A 14,316-nucleotide genomic window follows, 5' to 3' on the forward strand; every position below is an offset into this window, starting at 1 on the left:
AGCTCCTCAGAAGTCAGTGGGCGGGAAGACATGCTGGTCCAGGGATGCCCAGGCAGTAGGGGGAGTGGGCAGCATTCCTCCCAGCTTTAAATTAGGAAGTTTCAGGACTCACTCCTTCTCCTAGGTCTATATTAGTATCACCTGGGGGCAGACTTAAAAAAATATTGGTTCTCAAGTACCACACACCCCCAGATTCTGATATAATTGGCTTGGCCTGGGGTCAGACACTGATCTTTTTAAAGCTCTCCACGGGATGACAGCCAGGGTTGCAAAGCAATGAAATATACCAGGGATTCCCAACTTGGCTAACTATTAAAATTATCTGGGGACCATTTAAACATACCCAAACCCATGCCACGCCCCAGACCCAGGAAATCCCTGGAGGAGGAGCACAGGCAGTGGTAGCTTTTCAAACTCCTCAGATGACTCCAATTGCAGACAAGTCTGGCCACTACCAATATAGATAAGAGAAATGATAGACCACTCTATGATCAATAATAGCTGAAGACAAGAAGGCCTCCTAATCACAACTACAGTTTTCTATTTCTGATTTTTCTGTTTCTTAAAATTTTGCTCTAATTAGGTCTTAGGTCTTCCTAAAATAGTAATTAGCAATTTTAACATTGATACAGAGCATATTTACAATTAATACAAGTTATAAAGCATAATTGGAAGAATTCTGCAGTCTGTCTGATTTAGTTGAACAGGACTGGAGGTAGCCTGTGGGTCCGGAAGCCCTCACTAGGAACTACAGTTTCCCTGGGGCTGACATCCCCATTCTGTGGTTTCCTTAGTACCTAGGCCAGAATACTGGCTTGCACTGCATGATGAAAACCTCAATGGCTCACTGACAGCAGGCCTTGTCCTGCCTCACAGAGATACATATGTGGGCTGAAGAGCTCTGTGATCTGCTAATGTCAGTGTCAGTGTCGAATGCTCTCCAGTGACAGACAGGCTGCCAGGCCTCAGGGTGGTGAGTGCTCACCACTGTCCAGTGGGCGCCAAGGTTCAAACCCCACACAGTCACCTTTAGAACATGAGTGCAGTTTTGGGTGGCCCTAGATTTTGTGCCACACTAGGACATCCTTGTTCTCTGTGCATCAGGCCAGGGGTGTAGACTCTCAGGGCAAATCTGCCTGCTCACTCTCTCCTAATGGTTTTCTACCCCTTATTCCTTTCCTACTGGGCTTTTAAGGGGGTAGGGAGGGTGCGGTACCCACCCCGGACACCCAGTCCCCAAGATGAGAGTCTGCAGTGCCTCAGAGGTCAAACTTATTCTCCAAGGACCCTCCCAGGACAAATCATCTAACAAATGCTCTCATTTATTTAGTTATTATATTCAGCCTTTTGACTCTTCATGTCTTTTTTTTATTTTAAATACAGACAGGGTCTTGCCATGTTGCCCAGACCAGTCTCGAACTCCTGGGCTCAGGCAATCCTCCTGCCTCGGCCTCCCAAACTGCTGGGATTACAGGCGTGAGCCATCGCACCCAGCCATTTCATATCTCTTATTCGGAAGGATGGAATGGCAAGGAAAGATCTGAAAACTAAACAGGGCAAACGGGACAGTCACATGATAATAGAACCATTCTGACCTATAAAAATGGCAACTTCACATGGCTCAGTCTAAATAGTGAATCACATAATACTGATGTGATGAATAGTACATAATTTTAAAGAATCCAAATCATGGCATCTCAGGGTTAGAATACACAACGATGATTAGTCTTTTCTGATTCTCACTTGTCCCCACAACCGCTGGCTTACCCTGTTGGCCTCCACGTGGTGCAGCCTGAAGGCTTCTCCTGTGCTCTCGTTCACCACATCAAATTGGTGTCGATAAGCCACACAGATGAGATTGTCACTCTCTTCAGCTGGCCCATCCACTAAGGTCATCACCATGGGAGGGTCGGACAGACAGATCTCCTGTGTGGTTGGTGAGGATATAAGAGACAGGGGTGAGAACAGAGCAGCCAGCTCCATGCCAAGCCCCACTGCCCATTCCCTCCTAACAGAGAAGGCACCCTCTCCAGGCTCCTGCAGAGCCCCATGCTACAGGGAAGAAGGGACAAGAGAGGAGTGCCAGGGGTCACATCAGACATCTCTTTCCCATAACCTGTCCTCAAGACTCAGGCCTCTGCCTACTGGAAAGGGTCGAGGCCAGGAAACAATTAAACAAAATGCAATCAACAGTAGGGTCAGCTTTATCCCTTACGTCATCTGGTCCTGTCCTGGGATTCAGTAATAGTATTAATAATTGCTAACTAATCTATTTGTGTACTTAACATGTGCTAGGCACTGTTCTCATTGAATCCTACTTATAAGGTAGGTACAGCTACTATTCTGTCTTACAGATGAGGAAACTCAGGCTTAAAAGTCAATCACAAAGTTTACACAGGGTAGAGCTAAGATATAAACTCAGGAGATCTAATTTCAGTGCTCATATTACATAAATGTATATGTTGCATGTAAATCTTCATTAAAATAGCAAATCACTATAGGAAGAAAGCTAACACTTAAGTAGAGCAAGATTTTAACGTGTTTTAACTTAACTGTCATGTTGCTGTGTCCCATGAAGTTGAACATTAGCAGATGTATTTTAACTTAACTGTCACGTTGCTTTGTCCCCTGAAGATGAACACTAGCAGACATGTTTTAACTTAACTGTCATGTTGCTCTGTCCCCTGAAGTTGAACATTAGCAGAAATTGATAGGCATAATTCAAAAGGCCTTAACTCTAGGCAAAAAATACCTTCTCAGCTCTCCAGTAGAAATACTCCATCTTAGTGGCCAATGCTAGATATATTCCATACCTTAATGTACCCTAGTCTTTAAAGGATAAGAGATGGTGACGTCAGGGAGGGAACTTGAGCCTGGAGGAGGTTTCTCTCACAAGGCTCCCCCTTCGATCTCCCAGCAAATCCTGCTGACTGAGGCAAGCAGGAAAGCATTGCCCACTGCTTCTTCCCATCTCTCCTGCTACCAAAGCCACCAACCTTTCTTGCCAGGATCCTGCACTGGTCTCGTAGCAGGCCTTCTTATTTCCACCCTTGGCCTCCTAAGCTCCCCTCTACCCAGAAGCCAGAACAATCTTTTCAAAACATGCCACTTCTCTGCTTCAAACCTTCCAATGGTTTCCCATCTCACTCAGAGTCATGGCCAAAGTCTTTGCAATGGCCTGAGGGCTCAAGAGTATATTTCCCAGTTCTCTCTGACCTGCCTGCCTTGTTCCCTCTGCTCTTGACTGTGCCTTCAATAGGACCTCAGGGGCCTTGCCTGGCTGCTCCCTCTGCCTGGAATATCCTTTCCCTAGATATCCACATCACTCACTTCCATACTTCTTTTAGATCTCTGCTCACAGGTAACCTATTCAGAGAGGGCTTCCTGGGACATTCTTTCTAAACAGAATCTCCCAACTCCCTGCTCCATTATCCTTTGTTCCCTGGCCCTCCTCTATGTTTAATTTTAGTATTTCTTTATGCCAGCCATCATAGCTTTATTTGCTTATTTCTGTTAACTGTCAACTGGAAAGTAATCCCCATCAGAAGACTTTGTTTCGGTCATCACTGTGTCCTTCGTACCTAGAACAGCACCCGTAGATGTTCACTGGAATGAATGAATGAGCTTTAGCTTTAGTCTTCTGGGGGAAACAAGGGCACCAGAGATGAGGGTTTCCCTAGTTGGCTACTAAACAGTGGGACAACCTCAGTGGGTAACAAACTCTGGAAGGACAGAGTCTGCTTCAAGACAACTTGGCTGGGAGATAAATGATTTAAAGAGCAAACCTACCCTGATGTACTGGAATTCTTCAACAGGTGACTCAGACAGGGGAGATAACAATGAGGTGCTGGTGACCCCGCTTGGCTTGTTGTGTTTTCTTGTGATCAGAAGCAGTTTATTCCGAATTGCGACCACAATCCTCAGCTCTCTGCTGTGGTGAGTGTTAACAGCATACAGGTGGCAGCCTGGGAGGAGAAAGAAATGATGCCCTACACATGACATGCGGGTGTGGAAGCCCCCAGGCCTTGACAATTTGGCAATACCTAGGAACCCTGGAAATTAAGCATAACTCAGTGAATGGACTAAGAATGTTTCTGATACTAGGCAAAACAGAGACTAGATATTAAAATTAGGTTGAGTTACAGGAAAATTAAGAAAGTCCTATTCCCAGCTGGGTGCGGTGGTTCACGCCTATAATCCCAGCACTTAGAGAGGCCGAGGCCGACGAATAACCTGAGGTTGGGAATTCGAGACCAGTCTGGCCAACTTGGTGGAACCCCATCTCTACTAAAAATACAAAAATTAGCTGGGCATGGTGGTGGGCACCTGTAATCCCAGCTACTTAGGAGGCTGAGGCAGGAGAATCGCTTGAACTGCGGAGGCAGAGGTTGCAGTAAGCCGAGATCGTGCCACTGCACTCCAGCCTGGGCAACAAGAGTGAGACTCTGCCGAAAGGAAAGGAAAGGAAAAAGGAAGGGAAAGGAAAGAAAGTCCTATTTCCTATATTCTAGAGTTTGTGAACTTAACTTCATACCTACTACATGATATCAATTAAAGTAATCAGAGCTCCGGGAACCAAAGTCTAAACATTTCTTCAGTAACAGATTTGCTAATAGAGTTTAATGCATCTCTAGAACCTGTTATGCAAGGCCTAGAATTTCTTCTAGTCCTCAACGTGTTTGTCTAGCTTTCAAGCTCCTTATGGAAACAGTGATGCTATTTTTGTGATGTTTCCAAACAAAAAACAAACTAATAAGATCAAATTCCTACTCATTTTTATTTTCAGTAATAAAATTTTCAGGGCAGCCTGAGAGAAAAAAAATGAATTGAATGGAATCTACCAATCTATCAAGTCACCTTTTGTTTTCTCCAACTTGTTTTCTCTGCAGTCAGACCTGCTCTTCCCAGCCTGCTTCGCCTCAAGGCCCTTTTGCAGAGCGCTTAGCCTGAAGACAAAGAGGCGAGCGTCTTTTCCTGGTGACATAAAAAAGACAGAGGAGGAGATTAAATGGAAAAGTAAGGTAACCTGGAAGGCCTCCAAGGGCAGACTGTGTAGAAAAACTAGGATTGGAGGTGTTCTGGAATTCAGGAGGCACCCCACACCACTTTAATCTGACAATGTAATTACGTATGCACCCCTTTCCCCCCACAGCTTCCCTCCCCAGAGAACAAAGGGGCCACTGAGGGATCCCAAGCACTGGGCATCAGGAAAGGAAACAGCTGGCAGAACCTATGCAGTCAGACCCTGGCGACCTGTGGTGTGGGCCGCAGAAGGCAACTGTTTTCCTTCCTTCACAGCATGCCACCCGGCAGGGGATACCACCTTTGTCTGCTCTGAGAACCAGAAGGTCCAGGGTCTCGAGCACATGCATCTGCTTCACTGGCAGAGTTCTGTCAAACACGGGCACTGATGGAAGGTCATCTGGAAAAGGAAACCTGGTTATCCATCACTGCAACCCAGCCCACGCTTTCCAGAACCCACCAAATGTGCCTGTGGGTAGTTTTGAACCCAAGTTATCTCTAGGCAAGGAAGGAAGTCAGCTTCTAGGGCTTTCATAAGCTCTAGAAAATACGTTCAAGCACTATTCTCCTCCTAGCTCAGGAAGAAGTACTGATGCTTTCTTCCCATAGGCAATTCTATATCCCGAACTCTATATAGGGGGCGTAGCAGCAGAGGCATGAAAACGCTATTTGTGTTCATCAAAGAAAAAGCAACATCTCTCAATACCAATTTTTACTAGGGTTGTACCAAAGGCCTGAACACCAAGTTAAAAAAAAAAAAAAAAAAAAGAGCAGCCATTTTTCTCAAGTATTTTCTTATTTTTATGTAATATTTGAAATTGCATTATATCTTAGGTCATATTGTATATATCTCAAGAAAGCAAAATTAAAATTTCCTTTTGGACTTAAGATAAATACAAACACACTCTACCCTAACATGTCCCGTGTTTGTAGCAATGGTAGTTTGCCTATACATTTTCAGTATTTTTTCCCAAAGGAATAGGAAATCTCCTTTTTAGACAAAAACATAAAGAGAAACATTAACTAAATTGCCAAAACAGCAGGAAAAACACACTGAAGTGGAAATGCTCAGGGAAATCTCCAATAAAGTGATGGTGCAAGACATTGCACTTCCACACAGGATTTGTTGTTGAGGTTACTTACTGGGAATCTAAGTTGCTAACAATTACTTTGCTCCTAGGGGCCCCGAGGACACAGGGGGCTAAAAGAATTACTAAGGCTGTTCCATTCAGTTCTGTAAGCAAAAGGGTCTGTTCTGAGATGGATGGCAGAATCAGGGTAAGGCAGAGGTGTCCGGGATGGTGGAGACATTTGGGGCAGGAGAAGTGGCTGGCTCATTCCTTACCTGCATTTATTCTGCAAATGCTCTGCTGTGGGGGTGGGTTTAATTAAAATTTAGGAGCAAGGGGCCCTGAGGATCTTTTCTTTTCCAGAAATCTAAGTGTGGTTGGGAGTTCATCCCTTCGTGGATGGTCCAGGAGGGAGCAGAGCTTTCACCATCAGGATTAATAACTGCCCCACAGTGGGGAGAGGAGCTCCCACTCCTGTAGGCCTCTGAGGGCTCCGATTTGTCAGAGCACAGACTAAGCTAAGCTTAGGATTACACCTAGGGCTTGTCTCTTGTTCCTCTCAATTACTGAGGCAAATGTAAATTTTATGATAGCTCATCAACCACTTTTCTTCCTCCTCTACCCTGGGCTCCCACAAAATGGAACTAATTCTCAGGGTCTTTGTACTTCCGCTGGGGCAGACTTAATTTTTCAAAACACCAGACGATCACCCTCATACCCATCATCATAGTTGGCTAAATAACTATAATTATTCCATTTGTGGGAGAAGAGCAGTCACAGCAAGGACAGGTAACATATACTAAGGGCTTTCCATATGCCAGACCCTAATGCTTAGGGTTTCATATGTTTAAATTAAATGTCCCAATGACCTTATTAGGTAGGAACTTATAATACTCCCATTGAACAAACGAGGAGCCTGAGGCTTGGTGTTAATAACTTGTCTGAGGTCACGCCACCAGCATGCGGAGCCCAAGCCTGTGCAAGGACAAAGCCATGCTCTTCACCAGTGTTGGAACATAAAATGGGATGTTGGAGTAGCCCCATATCCCAGTGGATAGAGATGCGACCACAGCTGCAACAGCACTCCAACGAATTAATAAATGACAGAGGCCCTTCATTTTACATAGGAACAGAGGTATACATTGTAAGTTGCCGAGCTGTGTACAGAGTGAATTAGCACTTAATCTCCATCCAGTCTTTCTCAGATGGCTGAACAGGTTTGTATACAACACAAGAAGGAGGAGGAGGCAAGGACCTGACAGAGCGACAGGTGGATTTAATGACTGATTGATGACAATGCTTTCCTTCCTGTAATCTCTTTATGAAGAACAATCTTTTAGAACCAGCTTTTCTGTTACTGCAAAACCAAAACACATGGCGAGAGCATATTTAATCAGTATTTAGTTTCGTTTCAAAGTAGGTTTTGCTAACTTAGGATACAAAAGGTCTTGATTTTTAATAATGACCTTGAAAGGAGTAGACTCTCAAGGGATACATCTAACAAAATTAAGCAAAGGCTAATGGGATAGAGTGGAACTCAGTCTGAAACAAAATGGATGGATTCACTCATGGAAACATCTCATAATATGATTAAATGTAGACAAGAAAAAGGTAAACAAAGAAGAGAATTGTGGCTTAAAAGCACAACAAGAAATACAAAGAAGGCCCTTAAGATTCTTCTTTTTTTTTAAAGCAAAAACAAACAGAAGCATCATTGTACAATAAGGACATGAAAAAACTAATTTAAATCATAAATCTAAGCCAGTGGTGGGTGTAAACAGCTACACCCACCATCCTGTCGAAGGCAACTTCCTTCAAATTTGGAAGAAAGAGTTTCCTGGCAAATCACAATACTCCTTATATCTGACATTTCCATTAAATTTTGGATCCTTAAGATAAAAATTTCAGAAAGGAACTTGGTAATTTTGGTTTGGATTTTGCATTTTAAAAAATAGAGGCAACTCAAATAGAATCTTTTGGTTTTAGGCAAGCTTACGAATAGTCATTATGAAGCATGCTTTCTCTTTCCCAAAAGGGCAAAAGGGAAGGAGTGAACATTCTTTAAATCACAAAATTTGTCATAATTATTTGCCCAGGGCTATATTTTTGGAAATCTGTGTTAGAGACATTGGTAGAGTTTAATATAATGTAGTTGGTTTAGTGGAAAGAGCCCTGGACTAACAATCACATCTGGGTACTAGTTCCAGATGTGCCACTAACCAGTTTTGTGATCTTGGGTAACTCACATCATTTATTTAGGCCTCAGCTTGTTCATCAATAAAACTAACAGACTGCACTAAACCTCTAAAGTCTGTTTTTTGCATTCCTTTTTTTGTTGTTGTTGTTTCACTTTTGGCAAGATCTAAGGATTTTATTACTTTTCTTTTTTTTTTTTTTAGATGGAGTCTTGCTCTGTTGCCCAGGCTGGAGTGCAGTGGTGCGATCTTGGCTCACTGCAACTTCCGCCTCCCAGGTTCAAGTGATTCTCCTGCTTCAGCCTCCTGAGCAGCTGGGATTACAGGCATCCGCCACCACATCCGGCTAATTTTTGTATTTTTTTAGTTAGAGACGGGGTTTCACCATATTAGCCAGGCTGGTCTCGAACACCTGATCTTGTGATCTGCTCACCTCGGACTCCCAAAGTCCTGGGATTACAGGCATGAGCCACTGCGCCCGGAAGGATTTTATTACCTCTTAGCAAGTTCATAGAGACATAGTAAAGATAATAGCTGCCATTTAATAAGTTACTACTATGTGCCAACTACTATGTAAACACTTAATACAGATAACTTTATTTAGCCCCTACAATCCCCTCCTTCTAGTTGTGATCATCATCCCATTTTGTTTCACCAATTTTCATCATTATAAACTATTTTCAGCATCTTAAAAAATTATCCCCAATTTACAGAAACTCGAGGCTCATAGAGGTTGAGTTTTCTTTAAGATCACAGTTTCCAATCATTTTGTAATTTCAAAAATTACATATTGAATTTAAATTATAAATTTATGAATTTTAAATTATCTGCCTTAAGTTCGTTATAGATACAATGACTATGGGCACACAATTGAAACACATATCAAAAATAACAGATGAGGTCAGAAATAGATCCATTATGAAGCACGGCTCACATCTCCTATCATGCTTCAGAAGGCACCTGGCACAGGGCCCCGGCATACAGGAGGTGCTTGGTAAATGTGCCCAGTAAGCGTCGGAGGGAGGACGTATAGGTTGTACTGAAGGATGCGAAGATGCTACAGTTTTAGGCCATTATGTCATTCTCACAGTGGTGGCTTTGGGATTCTCACAAAATGTCACTATGGTAACCAGGGACTGGGCAGCTGTTTCTGAGCAGTCTGAGGAAATGCCCTTTGAAGACATTGTCTCTGTGCCTATGGCTTCCTCGGAAGCCCAGGAGACAACCTGTTACCAGTGTTTAGCTCCTCCGTCATTCATTCAGGGTCTGGAATAATCTAAACGGGACTCTTGATGGAAGGGACCACACTGTCCTTGAGTCTACACCTGCTCTGAATTTGCACCCTCTCTGGGCGACGGTGGCTGATCTGTGGCGACAGAGAACTGACTAACCGCCCAGGCAGGCTAATCTATCTGGCTGCCAGAATGTGTGATTTTATGTTGAGCTGGAATCTGTTTCCTTGTCAAAATCTTTTTGTTTCTATATCCATAAAAAATGGGTTATCTAAGATTCTTATTGTTTGTTTTGGACATCAGTACTTTTTGAATCAGAAATCTTTTTTTTTTAAGACTTCGAGAGAGGGAATGTCCCAGAGACAGTGGTTCTAAATAATGTATCCCTGTTGATTTAAAGTAAAATGTTGGAGTGATAATAAGTATTGGCTGAAAAGGAGATTCTTTTTGCAGGTCATTTGATATCCACACTCCCATCATATATTTTGGGAAGAGAACCTATGGCCCACCCTCCAGCATGCTTGGTTCAGAGTATATTTCCTCTGCTTGCCCTGGAAACAAGGGTTTAATTTCATAAGGAAATAAAACTTTGCTAAACTCTCTGCAGATCACACATTTATGGCCCAAAGGGAGTTGGTTGGTGGTCACTCATCTTAGAAGTACTACAAGTTATATGAAAAAGACATTTGTAGGAGCAGCTACTCACTAACCATCCACTAGCAAGACGCCAGCATCAGTGGAAACCAGCAAGGCCTGGCCCCAGGGATCTGCACACACGGCTTCGTGAGGGAAATTACTGCAGAAACACTGGGGCTCCCACGGCTGTGAGGCAATACAAGCATCGGAAGATAAGTGCACCAGAAAAAATACACTGCAGCCCACCAAATGGAAATGTACAGTACCACAACTGAAACAGTAACACAGATACCCCCGTGGGAGCGGAGTCACTCCAAACCCTGGGGTCTGGACTCAATTGCCTTTCTTAGGAAGGAAAGTCTCCTTTCAAATACGTATGCAATAGGAAAAGAGTGAATTCACAGGTTTCTGGCACCATAACCTGTCTCCGTATTATAATGTTTCTCAGGGGCAATTGACGCATTCGTAATGGTTTCTAAGGAAACATTTCCCTTTAACACCTGGGAGTTGGGCCAAATGGTGCCTCTGTTTTAGAGAATTCATATCAGTTCATCATTAAAGGAAGTCCCACATAATTCTATAAAAAGATTCCTGTGTTGCTGATTCAGCAAATTAGTAAAACATACATGACGCATTAAAATGTTGATATTGCTTTCACGTGAAAATGCTTATTGACCCACATAAGATACAAAATCTTAAAGAAAAAATAACATCTGTTTGGCAAGTGCTGTAAACAGAGCTAGTCAGGTTTCCGCATGACACATCTGTATCAAGCAAACTCTTCTTCGTTCATTTCCATCTCAGGCATAAAGGGGGAGCCTTACAGCCACATGTGGATGTGTAGAGTAGGAGGCATTGTGTACCGTGATCTTAGTCACACCAGAATTGTGGACATTTTCAACAGAATTCTTAGCTTCCCTCCAAAGCACTGGATGAGCCTCAATGAGTTTGTGGAGATTCTTGGGCCCAAGTTGAAGTATTACATCTTCACTTTTACTCTCAGGCAGGCATCAGGGCCTGATGTGTCCCACCTGGGGCTGTAGTAGAGCCTGCGTGTGCACATGTAGGTGTGTTCTTAAGTACCCAGGTAAACATGCACTTGCATACTCAAGGTAAAGCAAAGGGCTCTGAGGACCACCTTTGAAAATGGCATTAGGGCTGAGGGTAAATACTGTGTGTTACTGCTCTCTTAGAAAAGGAAAGGATGCTCTCCCTTTAGGAAATGCATGGCCTCAAAAAGAATATTCTAATTGCTAAGATGGAACTTGTGATGTTCTAAAAAGATCCCCTAAAGAATGTGAAAACATTTTGTAAATGGAAAAAAGGCTAAACAAATGCAGGTCGTTAATTGAAATGGCATTTCCCCACGAAAATTTCTGGCAATTCTGAGTTTGTGACTTACACCAAAAGGACATAAAAAAAGCAAAGTTAATATAAATGTCAATAGGGAGAAGACACAGACATCAGCAGTAGGTAACACCAAGACAGAACAACCAGTTCTTAGTAACAATATGTTTTCTGCCCAGAAGACACAAGTTTGGAACACTAAGGCAGAAAGTTCTTCCCCCATAAGATCCAAGGGCCCTACAGGATCCACAGAGGTCTCAAGGAGGTCTGTGAAACCCCCAAAATTGTACTCAAATGCTGTATATATATGCCATTTTAACTTTTTTTTTTTTTTTGAGACAAGGTCTTGCTCTGTCACCCAGGCTGGAGTGCAGTGGTGTGAACACGGCTCACTGCAGCCTTGACCTCCTGGGCTCAAGTGATCCTCCTGCCTCAGCCTCCTGAGTAGTTGGGACCATAGGCATGAGCCACCATGCCCGGCTAATTTTTTTGATTTTTTTTGTGGAGACAGGGTCTCACCATGTTGCCCAGGGTGGTCTCCAATCCTGGGCTCAAGTAGTCCTCCTGCCTTAGCCTCCCAAAGTGCTGGGATTATAGGCATGAACCACTGCACCCAGCCCCATTTTAATGGGCAGGTGCATGCAGGGTGTCCATTGCTTTACACGGGTGCCAGTGACCATGTGAGGTCTGAAGAACTGTTGAATATTGGGGTGTGCAGTGTCAGCAGCAAACTCAGATCTGGTCCCACAGTTGCTCTGGTCTGACGACAGACAGTGTTTGCCATTGCCCTGGACTCCCTTCCACGGGGGAGCCTTCATGAGGATTCCACCAGGTGAGAATGTGGTCTCCAGGCTTTCATGTCTACGTGCAGACTCTTCCTGGGTTCTCTCTAAGAACATGACCACACAGCTCATGAAATGATGAGTGCTGAACAGGTGGGCAAAGCCAGGTTCTCTGGGCACAGAACACTCTTGGGAACAGCAGGGGACTCTGGCCTCTGCAGAGCCAACTGCATAGCAGCAGCCCATGGGGCCCTCTGGAGCTGAGTTTCTCTGAGGTGGTCTATGGCCCGCGGGTGGGTTATAAGTACTGACCTCAACAATGGACGCTCATTCTTTGTTATTACCTGGTGAACAAGTTATGGTTCCACAACTTCTGTTTTTAATATAAGCCTAAGAACTTCTTATCGTTATTAAATCTTACTGGAATCTGTATCTATAACGTGCTTGGAAACAGTAAATTCCTACTGTGCATGGGAACAGGCAGACACTGGAACTGCTGCAGCCTTTGGGAAAGATGTTTTTCCAGTAGTCTTGTCTGAAGTTGGTTGTGGTTTTTAGGGTTAATTATATTTTGAGCTCATCATTTTCCTGAAACCAGACTTTAAAGCACGTAGGCTCACATCATCTATACCTTTATTAGTAAGGTAAATGTATTCATAATTATTTTGCTTTTATAATGGACACTTCTCTGGTGATGTGCTGTAAATCTGTCCCATTTAACTTTTATGTATTCTGAATGGAGATATAATTAAGTACATGGGGTACTGTTCTACAATACAAAATCATATTCATAATATAACTTGTGTATTTTTATCTGTTCTATTTTTGATAATCACCTAGTTTTTACCCCCATGGAAAGTGGAACAAGATGTAGATAAATAGCCAAAGAATTTTTTGGCTGGTTGAGTGAACTGTAGATTAAGCATTGGTTTTTCAGCTGTGGTCCTCTAACCAACAGCATCAGGATCACCTGGGAAGCCATTAGAGCTGCAAACTTTCGGGTCCCACCCCAGACCTGCTCAATCAGAAACTCTGGGGGTGAATTCAATACACACTAAAGCTTGAGCAGCACTGCCCAGGAGCCTTGCTGTTTAAAGCGTGTCTGTGGTCAGCAGCACAGGAATCACGTGCAAGTTTGTTGGAAACACAGACTCTCAGCCCCACTCCAGACCTACTGGATCAGAACATGCATTTGGTCAAGGTGTCCAAGTGATGTGTATGTACATAAAGCTTGAGAGGCCCTGTGGGGCCTGGCCTGCCTGACCAGGTCGGTCCTCCAGCAGCTCTGCTCCATTGAAGCAGGTGAAGGCATGCGCATACCATGGCAACACAGAGGCTCTCACTAAATGGCCACTCAATTTTATCTAGGGCTTTCCCTGAGGACTCTGCAGTAGACATGCTCTTCTTCCTTCCACTCTCAAACCTTTTTCCAATAATCTCAATCATTTCATTAAGGAAAAGGGGAATTTAAAGTTCGAATTGAAAGTATCATGAACTCACCTCTTTTTTACAGATCCCTGAAGCTGCCAAGCTTGATGGAGCATCTCCTCTCACAATGGATTTCAGTTTTAGTGCCTTACAGAACAGAGATCTCTATTAAAGTTTGCCAGGTGGCAAAAGTACAGCAGGATAAACAATTGTGATTTGCCAAAAATTTAATAAAACAGGAGTAATTGCAGGCTAACATTTTGGGTTCCTCTACTGACTTGTTAATCAAGAATTGAAGTTAGCTGGACACAGTGAAGGCTTAATGACAATGTCCCAACCCAAATTATCCAAATGCATTTTGTCATTTCATTTAATCAATATATCATTACTGTGATTTATAAACCATGAGCATTGAAAAAATGCAGATTCTCCGGTCCCTCCTCAAACTTGATGAATCAGAATCTCTGGGAATAAAGTCTGGGTATCTTTAAACAAGAACCAATGTTTGAGAACCTTGTAACTAAGCTTCCTTTGATTACATGGCTTTCCTCTCTCCACCTGCCTTGTCCAGGTTTCTACTTCTGGGCCAGAACCTTATTTGCAG

The 14,316-nt window shown here is 43.3% G+C and overlaps 1 protein-coding gene across 7 annotated transcripts in view; it reads right to left on the reverse strand.

The window, feature by feature from the left end:
- The window catches only part of GARNL3 (GTPase activating Rap/RanGAP domain like 3), a 169,437-nt gene that overhangs the window by 32,367 nt on the left and 122,754 nt on the right, over window positions 1-14,316 (reverse strand). For all 7 annotated transcript variants that reach the window (XM_055271026.2, XM_055271028.2, XM_055271022.2 and 4 more), the window contains 6 exons: window positions 13,785-13,859; window positions 10,230-10,341; window positions 5,324-5,422; window positions 4,858-4,974; window positions 3,790-3,965; window positions 1,768-1,926 (listed from right to left, as the gene is read on the reverse strand). In XM_055271026.2, the coding sequence (XP_055127001.1) occupies window positions 1,768-1,926; window positions 3,790-3,965; window positions 4,858-4,974; window positions 5,324-5,422; window positions 10,230-10,341; window positions 13,785-13,859 (738 nt within the window). The remainder of the gene's footprint in view (window positions 1-1,767; window positions 1,927-3,789; window positions 3,966-4,857; window positions 4,975-5,323; window positions 5,423-10,229; window positions 10,342-13,784; window positions 13,860-14,316) is intronic.

This window comes from Symphalangus syndactylus, chromosome 3 (genome assembly GCF_028878055.3).
Source record: "Symphalangus syndactylus isolate Jambi chromosome 3, NHGRI_mSymSyn1-v2.1_pri, whole genome shotgun sequence".
In the NCBI taxonomy this organism is placed as follows: Eukaryota; Metazoa; Chordata; class Mammalia; order Primates; family Hylobatidae; genus Symphalangus; species Symphalangus syndactylus.